Source organism: Cucumis sativus, chromosome 1, assembly GCF_000004075.3.
Source record: "Cucumis sativus cultivar 9930 chromosome 1, Cucumber_9930_V3, whole genome shotgun sequence".
NCBI classification, from domain to species: Eukaryota; Viridiplantae; Streptophyta; class Magnoliopsida; order Cucurbitales; family Cucurbitaceae; genus Cucumis; species Cucumis sativus.
This window is the reverse complement of record NC_026655.2, coordinates 19569451-19588266: the sequence shown is the minus strand read 5'-3', so window position 1 is coordinate 19588266 and position 18816 is coordinate 19569451. Positions and strand designations below refer to the sequence as shown.

Here is an 18816-nt window from a genome sequence, read left to right as displayed (position 1 = left end):
TATGATTTATGGTGATCTATATTGCTTTTAGAGGTTTCTAACAACTATCATTAGACATTGTATACTAGTGTAGGATTCAACAACGCTAATTTCTATTTAAAATTAATTAGTTTGGTGAGCCCTTGTATACTTTAATTCTTGGTTGAGTTTTAATGTAATGTCATGCTTTATCTACTTATCTTTAATTATGCAGAAACCTCAAATTCAATTGACAATTCTTTATGCTTAAATGTTTAGCCGGTGACTGCACTGATTCAGTTGAATCATAACTTCATCACTGTTTCTGAAACCAAAATGAATCTTCTCAAGCTTGCACATTTTGCTGTGATTCTCTCGTCAATATGCAGAGAAATAAGCCGTCATTAGTTTTGTTGAAGGGATAATTGAGAAACTGAGTACTAAATTGGTATGGTGAATTGTTTCTTTATATACTGATTTACTTTTATCTCTGTATTTCTTTTTCTTTTCAAATAAGAAATAATATACTGCTTTACTTTTCTCGCTGTATTTTTTTTCTTTCCAAATAAGAAATAAGCAACCTCATCTCATGATAGCCAATGCATGATCCTTTGGATCCTTGTTGATAATCCAGGTTTGTTGACTTTCATTGCTCCTGTTTCTTGTTTCGAACTAAAATTGCTGTTGAGAATTGTCTGATTTTTTTAGCTTTTGATTTGATTTATTCTCTGATCTAGATTAGTTTTTATCATATTCTAGATTTCTTTTTGTATTACATTTTCGAGGATTGTCCTTAAATTTGACGAATCTGTTTTGTTGATATTGGTTCTTAAGGCTCGTTTGGTTTTTGAGTGCTTATCTCTTGATTTTCTCCTTTGTTTTATGATTAGGTTTGATCATTTTCTAGATTACTTTGTTTTACATTTTCGGGAATCTTCTTTGATATTATAATTTAAAATAGTCTATTCTTAACATATGGGATGTTGGGGGCCAAAAGACTATAAGATCATATTGGAGGAACTATTTTAAGCAGATGGATGGACTAGTATGGGTGGTTGATAGTTCTGATCTTAGAAGATTGGATGATTGCAAATCCAAACTTGATAGTCTTGAAAGAAGAGGTTAGAAATATAAGTCCCTGTTTTTAAATTGACAGGTTTACTATGTAATAACAATGTGATTTTCTGTATCTTGATTTTGTTCTACTATCTGTATATTTTCTTTAACTGAAGTATGTTGTTGGCTCAATCTTTTATCAGGTGGTTTGACATTTTCATAAAGCCTATAGTTTAGAACTATCTGAACACTTTTTGTGTGAAGACCCATTTCTGTTTTTGTGAGTTTTAGGCATGATAAGTCTATTTAAATCCTTTTGAACTAAATTAAGGTGGTGCGTATTAATTTGTGAACACCTAGTATTGATTTATATTCATTCATTATCCATGAGTAACCTTTCAAAGTAATAAATACTATATTTGGTTTTCCTAATCTTAGTTGTCTATGCATTATAGGTAATGAAATACCTTATACTATTAATATTTCCTTCCTTTTCATGGAGTTTTGCTTGTATTGGATTTTATCAATCTTTTTGGTGAAAATAATGGTTTATTGAAAGAAAAATATACTGGAAGTACTTTCCTATTTTATTTTTAGTTCCCAAAGTTAATGAACTATTTAACACTAGGCTTTCCTGTTTTCTATTAACTTGTTATTTACACGGCCACGAACTTCAAACTATAGATGGCTTGTAGCAGTCTCTAGGATTGGGAAAACATTCTATTCTTTTTAAGGCTGAGGAAGGATGTTAAAATTCTATTCTTGAATATTCATTCTTATATTCATACCTTTGCTCACTTTTCTACTCCCTTTCTTTGTTTTGTAATGGAACTTTATTTATGTTGACAACGCTAGTTGCTTGTTTATCTTGGTTGTTGTCATTGGTTTTTTGAGCTATTTATGAATTAAATGTTGAGCCAAAAATTTGTTATGTGCACTTTTATAAATTTTATGCTATGTTAAAGGGACAAGTTAGCTTGGTCATCTTCAAAGAAAATGCACTTGGACTGTTCTTTATAGATATACTTGGCTGGAAATGATGAGGATCCTTGTTTATCTTGATTTTTGGATGCACTTATCTTTTTATTTTTTAATGAAAACTGTTGCAGTTAAAAAATCTTGATTTCCTTTTGGCTTTATATGCAATTTTTGTTTTGTTTATTAAGGAATGGTTAGAAGTCCATAATCATTGTGATGCTATCGTGGATGGAGCAAATGTTGACCTCGGTTAACAAACAAGAATTTGGAATGACCAATTTTAGTTTGAGATAAAAATGAGGCCCTCAATCTTCTTCTTATCCTCATTTAAAACTAAAATTTTGTTTATGTTCCAAATTTTACGTAAAAAAAGTTTTACTTAAAAAAAATCATCATATTAAAATTTTCTATCCTAAAATAAAATTAAATTGCGGATAAAACTTTGAACTTAAGTTTGAGCATATTTCAACGCTTATTTTAAATTTAAATCAAACTCATGTGCTAAATTCTCAGTTTGCTTAATTTGATACGTTGAATTGAGCAAAAAAAAAATAAAAAAAAAATCGTATTTTGACTTCAAATTTATCTTTTTCAAGATTCATTCATCCATATACAATCATAAATTGCCACATCATTTATTAAATTAACGATGAAAAGTGCAAATAATTGAATTTGAGACTAGTTAAAATTGACATGTGTTTCAAATTGGTCAATAATGCCACATGTTATTGTCCTAACCGTTGGATCAAGTTAATTATTTTGGTTTAATTAAATATTATTTACTTGAAACTAAGTTAAATAAAAATAAGCTTAATTGGATCCAAAGGTTAAATATAATCCAAATTCATGTGGTTGAGACCATGAGTCTGGTCCATGGACCAACTAGGCTCAAACTCTTATCCCACCAGAGAACTCTATAAATAGAGGAGTTCTCTTCATTTGTAAATGAATGGAAATTTTTTATTCCATAAGGTCTAGAGAGAATTCTTCCAAGAACTAGAAGAGTTTGTAACTCCGGAAGTCGACCACTCTCGAAGATTGAAGCTCCTTTGAAGATACAAGCTTTCTTCCAAGACTTCAACTTCAAGAACATCACATGCTTCGTTTCCTCAAATCAAACGCAAACATCCAACCAAGAGAGAACCAAAGGATCAAATTATAGAGATGAACCACATCGCATCAAATCAACAAAAATACAACACCAACTCAACTTCAACTCCACGAATCAAATTTCTCCGAAAATCTCATGCGAACAAATTGGCACGCCCAGTGGGACCATCTCTACCTCTCATCTCTCTCTCGCCATCTAGATCTACAAGCAAACCAATAACATCAAAGAAAGTGACATCCAAATCTTTTGTTGCAAGCGACACCTACACGAGATCTGTCACTCGTAGTCGTTCTAAGAGGATCGTTTAAGAGCAAGATCGAGGTTTGCTAAATAAACATGTGATAGGGGGTTGACAAGTTCATAAGAGGCTTACTAAACCAAATTGCTTGCACTCCTAAACATATATTGTAACACATTTACTAAAATGATTAATAATAGTAGGAAAGCCTACATATATGTTTAGGAACAAAACTAATTGAATCATTTGTCTTCAAATTCTCTCTAACAAATGAGTCCTAAATAAATTGGTTTGACATAGAACGAATTAATATGGGGAGCTGCTTGGTTATACAAGGCAACAAATATTGCATTTTATTGGAACTACATCACTAAAAACATTAACAAAGTAGAGAACAACAATGCAGCTTTTGATTATAATAATGTGATTAACTCTAAAGATCATATTGTCTTTCAACATTGTTCTATTTGCTGAGTTTAGATGGGATACCAAATATGCTGGAATTCATGTTCTAAACTCCAAGGTATGTATATATATGTTCTAAACTCAATTATCTATTATTACAGTACATTGCAAAGGAAATGGTCGTCCAATATGTTTATTAATTATATGGTTCTTCTTCCTAAAAAAACAGAATTCATGTTCCCACAGCTCTCTATGTGTGTGTGCCTGTACGACATATGTATTTCTTCTCTACAAATTTAATGATATATCTAAAATGTGCCCAACAAAAAACTCATATCTCAACAGACAACTTAAACAAAATGATTTATAAAAAAAAAAAACTCAGATTTTATTACTCACTTGACTTCAAAGAGGATGGATACGACACTGCCAACAGAGAGGAGTGAAGAAGAAATGGGAGGTCCAGTGAAAACAAAGCTGAAATCGGAAAGGAGTGGAGAAGCGTTCACCGGAGTTGAAATCGAAACTAAAACAGAGGCCCGTGGAGAAGAAATGGAGAGGTTCGGTGAAAAAGTTGAAATCGGAAAAGAGTGAAGAGTCGTGGAGAAGAAATGGATGGAAGAGAAGAGGCGTTCATCGAAAGCACCAAGTTGAAGGAACTGTATAAGAAGGAGAGTTAAAAAACGGAAGGTTCAAGTTTAGGTTTTTTCTTTAAGGTTGTTTTGTTTTTAGGTTGAAGAAAAGGAAAAAGAAAAGAGGAAATGGAGAAATTAAATAAGGGTATTTTCATCATTTCATCCTAAATTTGTCCTAAATCTCAATTTTTTTACAATCAATTTTAAAACTCTTTTTCTACCCCATTTTTGACGGACAATTTTGCAAGTTTTTTTCAGGGCTTTTTTAAATGAGAGCAATGTAGACTTCTCACGACTTTTTTATCCTGAAATTATCTTTGTTTTTACTCATCTCAAAACTCCTTGTACCTTTTAAAATAGTCCCATTTTTTAGTAATTTCCCAATTATTTTCATTTCGAAGGAAAAATAAAACTTGAAATTTCGTTAATGACAATCGGAGGTAAAAGCCGAAACCAAAGCTCGATCGGGTGATAGTTTTTCGAAGTTTTGAAGCTTTAAATTTAGCTACAAGCTTTGTTGCACTCATTTCTCAACATTATGGAAAAGCTGAAGTCACTGGTGCCGGAGAACTTGAAGCAGATGGTGGGTTCAACCACCGCCGATGATCTTCCCTCATCCTCTTCTTTCTTATTACGCCTTTTTCAGCAATCGCAGCTCTTCTTCCAAGTAAGCATGGTTGTAAATGGCCTCCTATTTCTCTTCCATTTCTCTCTGGAAGAGTAGGTAAAACTAGCATCTGGGTTACACTTAAAAATGTAATTTGGGAGGACTATGCGCAATTTAAGATGTTGGGTTTTGCCTCTAATGTCTCAGATCATCGGGGATTTGGCAATGGATCCTGAAAATGCTCTCTGTGGTAAGAAGAAGGACGCTGCTCTGGAGTTGAAGCGCCAGGGAAACCAATGCTTCTTGAACGGGGATTATACTAATGCGTTGGTTTATTATTCCAAGGTATCAAATTTCATTTTACTTGATGATTATCTCGAATTGCTGCGGTGCTGCAATGGAAAGCATTTTCCAGTTTGTGAAAAAGGAGCATAAGTGGTTTTCCTTGTGTCAATAAGAGTGGGTCGCTGTTATTTTATAATTAACATTTCCAACCAAGGTTGATGACAAAGTGCAGAAATATTTATTATTTTTGTTTATTTTAGACGTTTCCTCTAATCACTACATATTACTGTTTTCATTTGATATTCTATAATGTAGGTAATATAACTATATATTCCAATTTGCAAATTTATTTATATTATTTGAATTAAATAAATAAATAATTCAATTCAATTTTAAATATAAGAATTTCTATTTAGAATTGTATGGGGAATGGTGATTAGAATGAACGATTCATAAATAAAAGTCACAAATATTTTTTCTTGATGGAGTAATGAAAGAAAGAAAAATCCTTCGAATTGAATCTTATTAGTCCATTATGTTTATATTGACAATTTCAAGAAACTATTCATACTAAGATCATAGTATGATGGCAGTCGGGCAATTTCTGGATTGACTTACAACTCTAACTTACAATGAAGTATTGAAAACTGGTTCTATCTTCCAGGATTGCTTTACATTACAATCATACACATTGTTAGTTTTCGAACATTTTTGACTGGGATTCCATGTTTTCTGCCTTTTCTTATGATGTCCACAGGCTCTGCAAGTGGCTCCAATGAATGCTGTTGACATGGATAAGAATTTGGTTGCAACCTTATATGTGAATCGAGCATCCGTTTTGCATGTGAGTTCATTCCTTCAGCAGATTCATATTTAATGTAAACTATAATAGTGCTACAATTTTTATTTCATGAGTAATGAATGGGCGTTTTGGTAGTTGTTTCCTGTCTTCCATGCTCACCCTAGATTCATATTTAATGTAAAACTATGACATTGCTACATTGTTTTTTAACGAAAAATGAATTGGTAACATGCTTGTTGTTTCCTGTAGTTTGTCTGCACACACACTCTCTCGTTCACACTTACTCACCTGTGTGTGCATGCTCCCTCGTGGAGACTCTAATGCTTGTAATTAATTGAATGAATAAAATGCATATTTTGTTAGATAATCTATACCCTTTTAGTAAGTGTAAAAGGGTATTGATTTCAACTGAGGGTGTAATCCAAATTGGCTTGAGACAAAAGGCCAAAGTTAAATGGGCCAAGAAAGGGGACTGCAATACTAGTTTCTTCCATAGAGTGGCTAGTAGTAGAAAGAGTAAGAATCATATTGGTTCTTTGTTACTTGAGAGTGGGGTGAGAAATAGTGATGATAGAGAGATAGAGGAGGAAATTCTTTGGTTTTTCCGAAGCTTTATAGTCCAATAACTCAAGAGACCTTTTGTTGAAGGTATTGCTTGGAGCCCCATCTCTCCTAGAGAGGACGAGGAGCTTGTAGTTAAGTTCACCCCGGAGGAAACTAGAAAGGTCGTGTTTAGCAGTGATAGGAACAAGACCTCGGTCTGGATGAAAGAAATGACATTTTCCTTCTTAGGTATAAGACATACATAAGTCTCCACCATGGGCCGATTAAGAATACCTCTTTCAAAAAAAACTTCAAAAACCCTTTCTATATCTCCCTTAACAATATTCCAATTGTTCTGAAAGAAAGCCACAGTAAAACCATCCAAACCAAGGTCTTGTTCATGAGGGACTTTCTTTTGAAAGGTGTGGATGAAGGAAAAGGCTCTCATTTGTTAAGTTGGAAGGCAGTGGGAAAACCTGTGAACAAGGGGGGTCTTGAGATTGAAAATCTAAGGACTCAGAACAGATCTTTGTTGGCTAAGTGGCTATGGCGCTGTACTCTCAAGCCTGAAGCTTTGTGGTGAGTATGCATGTTAACCACCCTTTTGAATGGGTGGAGAAAGGCTAAAGGCACACAAGGGAACCCTCGGAAATATATTTCATTTGAGCTTCCTACCTATTCTCATTTTGTGAGGTGTGTTGTGGGAAATGGTAGGGATACATATTTATGGGAGGATTAGTGGGTGGGGGAGGGCACTCTTTCTACAATTTTCACTCATTTGTATCACCTTTCTTCCCTTAAAAATTGTTCGATATCTGATTTTTTAGTTTGGTCGGAGAACTCCATTTCTTTTTCCTTTGGTTTCCGTCATAACTTGTCCAATAGGGAAACAATGGAAGTTGCCTCTTTGCTTTCTTTAGTAGAGGGATACTCCTTTAGGGAGGAGAGAGGGGATGTTCGCATTTGGAGTCCAAATCTTTTGGAAGGGGTTTCTTGTAAATCCTTCTTCTAGATACTTCCCCTCTTGGGCTGTTTGTGTTTGATATTATTTGGAGTATTAAGATCCTTAAGAAAGTTAGGTTCTTTACTTGGCAAGTATTACTTGGTCGTGTGAATACTTGCAATAGGTTGTTTTGGAGAAGAACTAAACTTGTGGGACCTTTTTGTTGCATTCTTTGTTGAAAAGCAAACAAAGATATAAATAATCTTTTTCGGGAATGCCAGTATATGAGGACAATGTGGTATTCTTCTTTTTAGGAGTTCGATGTCAGCATCATTGGTAATAGAGACATTTGAACCACAGTCGAGAAGTTTCTTCTACATCCACCTTTTAGAGAGAGAGGTGTTTTTTCTGGCTTGCTAGGGTGTGTGCTATTGTATGTGATATTTGGGGGGAGAGGAATGATAGAGTTTTTAGAGGGAAGGAAAAAGACTCTAGTGAGGTGTGGTCCTTGATGAGATTTCATGTCTTCCTTTGGGCTTCGGTGTTGAACTTTTGTGTAATTATTTGCTAGGGAACATCTCTCTTAGTTGAAGTCCCTTCCTTTAGTAGGAGGTTTATAGAGGATGTTTGGTTAGCCCTTGTATTCTTTCATCTTTACACAATGAAAATAGTTTTCATAAAAAAAATATTGTAAAGTTAATTTCTTTGGTTGGTATTGATTTTTTTGTTTTGGGGTTTTGTTAAATATCATTCTCTAAAAAAAGTTTGAATCTTCAAATATCCCGTTTGTTTTTTGGTACTTTCTAAAGTTGTCATATTCTCCCATCTATAACTTGTCGCTCATGTAGTATACCATGATTGGATATGAATATCTAGTTAGTCTACCTTACTTAATTTTCTAGTCTTGGTATTGAGCTTCTTCTTAAGTGTTAGCCCATCCCTTCTTTCCAAAACCTTTGGAGAAGAATCTTTCTCGCTACATACGGAGTTATCTTCTCTATTATGTGTTCTAAAGGCATCTCACGGCATTGAGAAATGTTACCAACACTTTTGACATCTATCACATGCTTTTGAAAATACATGGGCATCCCTAAAGGAAAGACTGTTGGGAATTTACTCGAGATATAAATAAATGCAGAATAAACTAAATCATATCTCAAACTCCCACTTCACTTGTTAGAGCCAAATAATCAATCAATCATTAAATTATAAATAATAAAGCAAAGGGAAAAAGGAGAACGACATCGAAATAAATACTGGTTAGTTCCAAACTCGGGACTACGTCCAATCTTCTGCAACAACATGTTTTACTATGATGGAGATTGAAAAGAACCCTAACACATTGTTACAAATCTCTTCCCCAAATTAGCCCAACAAAAGTTATTTGAATCCAGATACCACAACTCGGTACCTTGGAAATAGAAACTCCCAACCCAAGAGGAAAAAATACACTATAATTCTTCAGTAATCCCACTGTTACACAAAATATGCCTTGGTGAAGGGAAAAAAAATACTAGTGAAGCTCTCAGATTAATTTTCCTTCAGCTGCAATGGAACTTTCAACACTTCAATATTTTCTTCCTTTACATATACATATATATAATGTGTAATGAAGAAAAAAAGGTCCGGGGCTCATTTACCCCTTGAAGTAATACATTCCACTGCCATTATCTATTTCTCTCTTCAAGAAAAATCGCCTCCAAATCAATTCATTAAGATTCTTCACACACTGATTTTTCCTTCTTTAAAAAAACCTTGAACTTTTAACCAATAGAAATAGTTGCTTAAGGGTTAAATAAAAAGAATTTGGGCCTTTTTGGAGTTTTGTGCCCCACAATTCCTAACAAAGACCGTATTTGTGCACTTTGTGTGTATTGTGATATTGGAGTCCTAGGATTGAAGTTGCTTATAAAAGAGGTAAGAGAGTACGTAATTAATCATTGCAAATATATGTATGAACTGAATGATGTAGGTTCCTCCATTGTCACTTATCCATCTGCTTTATGCTCTCTTCAGAAAATGGATCTGCAGCTGGAGTGTTTACGAGATTGCAATAGAGCACTTCAAATTTCATCAACCTATGCAAAGGTGAAACTAATTTCATTTGATATTTTTACGTGGACAAAGAATTCCTTGTATTCCAGTTGTTGGATCTTCCCCTTGTCTTATTATTGCCACGTAATATTTTTATTTCCTTCTTCTAAAGGCATGGTACAGAAGAGGTAAAGCAAATGTTAGTATGGACATTTTTGATGATGCTATCCGTGACTTCAAAATTTCTAAGCATGTGGAGGTATCATTCAATGGAAAAAAGCTGATAGACGATGAGCTGAAGGTTGTCCAACATCAGCATAGTAGGTCAAATACAGCAAATGAACATAGCAAAAACAAATTGGATGATTTTGGTATGCTATGTGAATGATATTTATATCTACTGTTTAATTCTTTCTGCTAATTTTTGCGAATAAAAACTCAAGATTTTTTCTTTGCACTAAATGATTGAGCTTCAAATTTTAAGTGATGTGATGCGATTCGATTAGAGATTTAAAGGTGGACATGAAATTGAATTTCCTTCTTATGTTTAAGTTTTGGAAAAAATGGCAGCGGCCCCATGGATTTAAATTTATGTGATGTAATTTTTTCTGCAATACTTATTTTCCTGGTGTTTACTTTTTGATTTATTTATAGGATAAGATACCATCCTCTTTATAATTAATTACTATTTTCTTGTCCCATCAACATTTCTTTTCTTGTACAATTGCTTGGTTTTTTGTATTTCTGGAGCTGGCTATGTTTTCGATCTTGTGAATATATGACCTGTAGATATCACAAGAGTCCACAATCCTCATTTTCTTTATAGCAAGCTCCAAAACCCTGAGAACTCCTGCCCCCAAGTGCTATGGTTAGGGTATCAAAAACAGAAACTCCTTACGTAAGTAATCACCTCTGGTTACCATGGTATTCTATCATCAAACGGAAATTACACTTTCTAGGACTTGGAGGTGAAACAATTGCATGTGTTTTTCTCTGGGTTGAGAGGATTTCCTCTTTTTATCTTCAATTGATAGAAGGGTTTGGTAGGAAAGGGATTGAGTTTTTTCTCTTCAAGTCTGTTCTTAATATTTTGACAGTCATTTTCTTTCACAAAGAGATGATAAAAGCTATGTAGTAGTTCAAATACCCTAAAAATGTTTGTGGCTTTCTAGTAGGTTTTCCTTGGTGGTATCTGCACTATTAGTAAAGTGCACAGTAGGTATCCCGAGACTGATCTTTGCTGAACAGCATAAAGGGGTGCCTTGAAGTTTTTGGGAAGGTGCCAAAATAGTCTTTAAAATACTCTTCTTAAACAACCTCCAAGCTAGTTTAGATGATCTGCTTATATGGATCGCTCAACCAAATTTTGGTTTCTGCTTCCTGTGTGTGTTGAACACAGGTACTCAGTATCAGGCACTTGCTAAAAAGTAGCATGATATGTATTACAGATGATCCAATCCAAGTAAAATTACATGTCACCACATCGATTAAAGGAAGAGGAATGGTTTCACCCACTGAGATACCTCCATCATCCTTGGTTCATGTTGAAGAACCTTATGCCGTGGTGAGTACATATTTCTCTTCTAAATCATGGGGAGTGCATTTTATTGCCCATCCTATTTTTTCACCTTTTCTTCTTTTTTTTTTTTTTTAATTCAACAATTTCTCTCAACTTTACACCTACACTGCCGGTTACCGCTAGGTCTACAACTTACATGACCGTGACTGTCTAGGAGGCTCCTCTTCCTCTTCCCCAACCCGTTGGGCCTTACTGTTAAGAAACAATATTTTCACGAGGAAGTATCCTGTATATTTTCTAGATGTTTTAGTTTTATATATATTGAAACAACTACTTTCATTAAGAATATATGAAAGAATACAAGGGTGTAAAAAAAAGCCCATAAAAACTCTACTGAAGAGAGAGGTACCAACTAAGTTAAATGTTGCCAGAAGATTAATAACAAAAAGCCATCTTTAAGTTTATCTTTTATTACTTCTCTTACAAGTTTCATTGTTTCTCTTTGAAAATAGAAAGTAAATTCATTATAATGCTAAAACTAGGAGTGCTCTTAGATTCAATTTGGACATCTTTTTCACAAAATTGAAAAACCAAACAAGTCATGTAGTGGAAATAGCCAAAAAGGATCTGGTTTTGAATTGGACAAGTCTTCCTATACCTGTCTTGTACTTTCTCCTACTCCGTTAATTGGTAGCCAGGTTAGAGTTGTCTCTGTCCTTTTTCTCTCTGTTCAGGGGCTCTCTTAAAGGCTTTGCAACCAGGAACTGGTTGACAACAATCTAGTCAGTTCCTCTTCTCTTTAGTAGATTTTGTTTGGTTCTTGTCTCATTGGACTAATGACTTTACCACTCTTGTACTGTCTGACAAAGCCTAAATGGTATTGCAGTCAACATAATCTTTAACTCTTTCCTGCTTTAAAGTCATTTAATTTGTCACTTCTGACTCGACATATTTTTCCTAAATACATTGGAAACGTGAACCAATTAAATCTCTCAAAGTATTAAAATTTAACAAATCTCATTCTATTGTCACATTTTCCTATTTCAAGTTATAACGTTTACTTCAACTTTGACTGGCAGGTAATATTGAAGCATTGTAGAGAGACTCATTGCCATTACTGCTTGAATGAACTACCAGTGGATAAAGTACCTTGTCCATCATGCTCAATTCCTCTGTACTGCTCACAACATTGCCAGATACAAGCTGGGGGGCGTATGTTACAAAATGTTCCAGATGTTCAAGATATTTTTAAAAATCTATCTGATGACCTCAGAAAGTATGTTCAAGAAATAACTCTGTGCAGTTTTTCGGAGTTAAGGACTGAAGATGTTCCTGAACATAAACATGAATGTGATGGTGTGCATTGGCCTGCAATATTGCCATCTGAAATAGTTTTGGCTGGGCGAATAGTGGCAAAATTTATAGCGCAGAGAGGTGTCTTTACAGATGCTTCTAACATTGTGGATATGTTGGTACTTCTGATGACTATATAGCCCTTCTAATTGTATTTGATTTTTTTCCTTAAAAAGGGCTTACTCCGAAGCCTATTCCAATGTTTTACTGTAGAACCTTTCACACCACTTTCCGGAAATGCACGCTGACAGCAAGCTGGAGTGTATAATCTATTCCATTATGTTATTAAGTTGTCTTCAGCAATTCTTCCCTTCTAAAATTGCAATAAATGGGAACACCACCTCGCAGGTTTGTTGGCTCACTTTCACTCCATTGTCTGTTCTAAAAAGAATGAAAGAGGCTCAATTTACTTGACTAAGCAGGCTTGTATGATAGCGCCCTTTCCTTTTGATGATGTTTAATTATTCTACATTTTCAGACACTTGCATTTTGATGGCTGGCCTTATCTTTTTCAGTAATAAAAACAAAAATCTGATTCAAATATATTTTATCAATTAAGTACTTAGGTTAGTATTTTAAAATTGTCAATAGTTCCACTAGAGTAGTTTATGTGGCACATGATTGTGAGATGGATTATTTGCTCTATCAATGCAGATTGCCATACTTATATCCCAAATTAGGACAAACTCTATATCTATTGTTCGTATGAAATCCTTTGATGCACCAGGGTCACCAGATAAGGATGAAAGTTTATCTAGTGTGGTTCCTTTTACTTGTAATATGGAACAAGTAAGCTCATCTGCCTCTATTTCTCCATGCTTTATTTTTTCATTTGATTTAAATAGCAAATCTTTGTATTTGGTACTTCCTCATTGTGGTTTCTAATAGGTCAGGGTAGGTCAAGCTATTTATACAACTGGAAGCTTGTTTAACCATTCGTGCAAACCAAACATCCATGCATATTTTAATTCACGCACCCTCTTTATCCGGGCAACTGTGTTTATGGCAGTGGGGTGCCCCCTAGAGTTGTCCTATGGTCCACAGGTTTGCCTACTCTCCAAACTCGGGCTTACATTTTCTGATCACAGTATATGCACTCTGTTCTTTTATCTTTTCCTTCTAAAACATAAATGTTGCACCTTATTTTCTGATCAGTTACAATAGAAAGCTAGATGCTCTTCCTAACCAAATGTACTTCCACTTCCCTGACAGGTTGGTCAGTTGGACTGTAAAGACCGTCTTCAGTTGCTAAAGGATGAGTACTCTTTTAATTGTCAGTGTAGTGGTTGCTCAACTGTGCATATATCCGACCTTGTGATCAACGCATTTTGTTGCATTAATCCAAATTGTCGTGGTGTGGTCTTGGATAGATCCATCTTCAGCTGTGAAAACACGAAAACCAAGGACTTTCTTACGGTCAATGACCAAATGATTCTGGAGCCTTTCATGCAGGTATTCTAATACTCTTTGAAACTAAATTGAAAATTCTCATTGAGAAGTTGAAAAGTTAGAAAATTTCAACCAAATAAAATGAAGCAAAAACCAATTCTCTCACGAGAGCTATACCATTATCATGGATCAAATTAACCCCCCATTTTGAAATTATAACTTATCTACTCTCATTACTCGTTGGATGTATCTGTTTTCTTTACTTTGTTGATTGGATTTTTGTCCCTTCTTTCCACCATATCAATGAAATGGTCTTTGTGTCCTAAAAAAATAAAATAAAAATACCAAAGAGATTATTTTTTGTGATCTCCTTTGTCAAATTTAGGAAATGTAGACTTGGTAGAATATTTGCTTTCCCCCATAAGCTATCTCTATTCCTGTTCACCACCCGAGATTTCAGCAACCGTAAGAGCAATGGTACTACCGACTTGGAGGGTTAAGATTCCCAAGAAAGTGAAGATTTTTCTTTAGTCTCTTGCTTTTAGAAGCCTTATTTTAGGATCCCACATAACGTGAAAATACTCAAGAACACCAAAACATACTCAAGAACACAAATAACATACAAGGAGAGTCAAATATGGAAAGTACATAATACCACAAGAACAAGTAACAATGCTAACTCCTAGCCTTTTGAGAGGGCTAGACTCTCCAAATTCTCTCAAGAAAATCCCACAAAATACTTCACACCTTTCTCTTAACCCATTCCCTCTATTTATAACTGAAATCCTAACCATCTTACTATCTAACTACTAATATGCCCCTTCTAATAACCATTACCATACTAATATTCCACTAATATATCTCTGTGCTGCCTTACACCTTAATATGCATAAGAAGCTTCAAGGGAAGTTCCGAAAGTGGTCCCTCTCTCCATCCATGTGCTGCCTTTGTCTTAAGGATATGGAGAGTCTGGATCACCTGTTTCTTCAACGTGAGTTTGCTTCAAAAGGGTGGAGAATTCTTTTTTGCACGTTTAGGTGGTTGGGTGTCTCCCCATGAAGATCGAGGATTGGATGAGGGAAGATCTTGATGGCGGGTGGTTGGATAGGTCAGAAAGGCAAAATCCTTTGGTGATGTGCCACTACCCATGTGCTCTTGTGGTGTCTTTGGAATGAGAGGAATAGTAGAACCTTCGACGATAAGTTTAATTTTTTTTATTCTTTTAGGTCTTTTGTGCAGTATAGCGCCTCTTGGTGGTGCACCAATTACACCAAATTCTTTTGTAATTATAGCCTTATGATTATTAACAATTAGAGGGCACTTCTTGATTAGTTTTGTGGGAGAGGGTTTCCTCAACCCCGGACCTTATGCTGTTTTTCTGGCTCTTTTGTTGAATAAACTCTGTTTCCTATTTAAAGAAAAAGAAAAAAAAGAAAAGAAAGAAAATCATACTACCAAGTTACAACTACAAGTCACTCGATCTAACCCATAAGAGAAGAAAAAACTCTAACTACTACCACTAATAATATTCAAACAACAATAACCCTCGAACTCTTTATCTAACGAAACCCAAAGAGAAGCTAAGTTTATTCATTTTCTTGAATGCCAAATTATTGCTTTCATGCCATATCTTTCACAATGGTTTGAGATGGATAAAAACTTTATGCTTTTGCCAAGTTTAATAATGATTTGAGCAATGGACTAAATGGTGCTATTGGATTCCATAGACTGACAGCTTCCTTCATGCTGGTCCTAGCCATTGCTTGAAATGTGGATCTTATTGTGATATAAAATCATCTCGTTTGACTGTGGATAAGGCTGGGATTCACTTTACAAGGTAATATCCTGATGCAGTATTGCCTAAGTCCGTTAGTATTGTCATAATTCGTTCTGTACTTGCTCATAACAAGAAAATCCTTTCTTTTTTTTTTGCCTGGAGTTTTGCTGTTTCGGAATATGATCTTTACAGAGCATGTTCTAAATCTATAAGAAGCTATCATGAATTTATTTTCTCCCGGGTTTGATAGCTGGCTGAAAAACTACACAGGTTGCAGCAGGAGATAAATTTAAATAGGGTGTCAGAGACTACAGTCTCGGATGCTTTGGGAGCTCTAATCTCACTGAAGTCGACATTGCATGAATATAATAGGCGTATAGCAGAAGTGAGTTATTGTTTCCATATCAAACACTACGTGGGGTATCATTTCCTTTTATCTACTGCTCGAATGATAGAGAATTAGAGATACCTATGTGAAAATGATTGTAGTGTGAACAATGCGTGTCACAATCTTACTTGAGTGATGCTAGTTCTGGTTGAGTTGGATACGAATGATGGTATGTGATTTAATTCTTGTAGGCTGAAGACAATCTGTCGCAGGCCTTCTCTTTGCTTGGAAAACTAGAGCTTGCAGCAGAACATTGTAAAGCATCAATTCGGGTATGCTTTCCCTATGGAGTTTTATAATTGTATTTATAGCAAGTAAACTTGTTTCAGCATGCTCCACTTTTCTGTGATAATCATCCTAAAGATGTACAATTCCATTTATATTCTTAAAAATAACATATTGGGCCATCTGCTTTCCCTATGGAGTTTTATAATTGTATTTATAGCAAGTAAACTTGTTTCAGCATGCTCCACTTTTCTGTGATAATCATCCTAAAGATGTACAATTCCATTTATATTCTTAAAAATAACATATTGGGCCATCTTTCGACGTTTGTGAAACATGTGAGGCATGCTGCATCACTGTATTTCCTTATAGCACTTGATGGGGGATTATCTGCTTTATTATTTTATCTCTTTGGGTTGTACATCTTTTCATCTTTTTTTTCTCTCTTTATTTGCTCCACCATTTTCTGTTGTTATCTTCCCCTATTGTTCAAGCCTCATAGGTAATTTTTGATGCTATCCCTTCTGTACTCATTGGATTATTTCATTCATCAATTAATTTTTTCTCATTAGTTTTTTTTTTTATTATAAAAAAATATGAGATTGAAGTTAATTTATGAGGTGTGCAGTGTTGTGCTACGTAACAGTGACGAGGGGTTACAAAATGAAACTAAATCAATCTGAACCTCCTGCATATGTTTCGTTTGGAAATACATCATTTTCATCTGAATCGCTTGTCCAATTTCTTTTTGAATGTTTCTTTCTTCCTTTTCTGTTTTAGATTTGAGGCAACTTTCTTCATTTTGTTTGGAGCACATAAAATCTGAGCTTTACATTCCTGCTTTTGCAGATTCTTGAGAAGTTGTATGGCGAAAATCATATAGCCATTGGCAATGAACTCTCAAAGCTTTCTTCCATTCTGATATCTGTGGGTGACCACAATGCTGTGGACTGCATTAAGCGATTGAGTAAAATTTTCAGGTGTTATTATGGATCAAATGTCAACACAATGTTTCCGTTTTTGAACATCTTGGAGGAAGAAACTCACAAATTCGTCAGCACACATCTTTAATCACAACTTTCCATGAAAGCCAAAACTCCACTTCTCAGCTGTTAGAAACTTAGAAGTTGTAAAACTTTGTATTTTACAAAATTGTTCCTTTCTTTCCCTCTATTATTCTGTGCAAATGGTAGCTGGTACCTCTATAATTTTTTCTTTCATTAGTGTCATCTTCTGAGTAATAATTTTTGGGACATTTGTAAATATAAGAATCAAACTTAATACAACATAATACAAAAGAATTTTCAAGATCAAGTTTTTTAAATCTATCCATAATAGATCATATCATTTGTAGGGTTGTTCATTGATAAATTTTGTTATATTTACGATTCTTTAAAAACGTTACTACACACCTAATTATTAGATTTTAAGGATATTATTAAACTCTCAAGTTTAGCCAGTAATCTTAACTTAAAAATAAGAAATTTGTCTATTATTAATCAAATGGTTAAATTATTTCTAGAAATGCTCGTCATTCAATGTCTGCACAATGCACCGGAGGTCTAGGGTGCAAGGAATTTATGCTTTCCGACTGAGTTGGAGGTGTGGAGTAAAGTCTTTAAATCGTAAACCCAACATACAACTTTCAGTAATTGTCTATTGGGTATGACTTCTCATTTTTTTTCTTTCCATCCCTTTTCTTGTCAATAAATATTAAACAAACATTGTTAAAAAAAAATCAAATTAGGTAGGATATTTTTGTCATTACTTTGAAAAATTATATTATTCTTTAAATTTTATCCATTTTCAGTCTACACTTTTGAAAGCTTTATTTTGGACAAAATAATAACAAATTTGGTTGCGAATTTTGAATTCCGTTATATTTTAATTAGTGAACATTTTGTTCTAAATAAAGAAAGATTTAGAGGAAATAACTATATTTACTAGTAAATTTTACAAATATCGTCAATTAAATTTTATTATCTTGATTAAGATTTCTTACATTTTTAGGATAATTATAATTTTATCATAATTATTAATTAAAATTAAAATTATTAATTATATATAATATTCAAAATTAAATTTAAATTATTTTCTTATTGGCGTTATATGATAGGTAAGTTATTACTTTCTTTAATGTACAACTTTAATATATAAATAATTTGGAAATAATTTATTATTTAAATATCAAATAAAATCTCTTCTAATATGGAATAACTTATTAATTAAAAATAACCGTATATCCTTATTTTCATCACCACGTAGAACATCTCAATAATTTCATCTGGCGTCAATTTTGGTATTTTCTTCAATCAATTTCAGTGTCTTCAATTTTGTTATTCAATATTTCCTATTTCGTCTTCAGTTTATTTTGTCCTTTCGTTCTTGTCAAACTTCTGGTTAGTTGTCTTCTTCAATTCCTCACAATTTTTGTCACTCCATTACATTGTACTTTACCTTAAACGTTTTAACTTTTTATTCTGTAATGTTGCTTACACATATATACCACTTCATATATACAATATATATATATATATATATATATATGCAATAGTATATATATAGATATA

General features: G+C 33.9%; 1 protein-coding gene across 2 annotated transcripts; it reads left to right on the top strand.

Moving 5' to 3' along the window:
* Positions 1-4763: 4763 nt before the first annotated feature.
* Positions 4764-17570, top strand: LOC101216587 (N-lysine methyltransferase SMYD2). 2 transcript variants are annotated; one of them, XM_004147389.3, is made up of 15 exons: positions 4764-5048; positions 5196-5333; positions 6031-6117; positions 9578-9649; positions 9768-9966; positions 11044-11159; positions 12194-12586; positions 12681-12815; positions 13122-13256; positions 13356-13511; positions 13680-13919; positions 15584-15693; positions 15904-16018; positions 16213-16293; positions 17096-17570. In XM_004147389.3, the coding sequence occupies exons 1-15, from the start codon at positions 4920-4922 to the stop codon at positions 17315-17317; spliced, it is 2328 nt and encodes a 775-aa protein (XP_004147437.1). In that variant the 5' UTR covers positions 4764-4919; the 3' UTR covers positions 17318-17570. The 2 variants fall into 2 exon arrangements, with proteins under 2 accessions (XP_004147437.1, XP_031735977.1); XM_031880117.1 differs by having other exon boundaries at positions 4964-5105.
* Positions 17571-18816: the final 1246 nt, after the last annotated feature.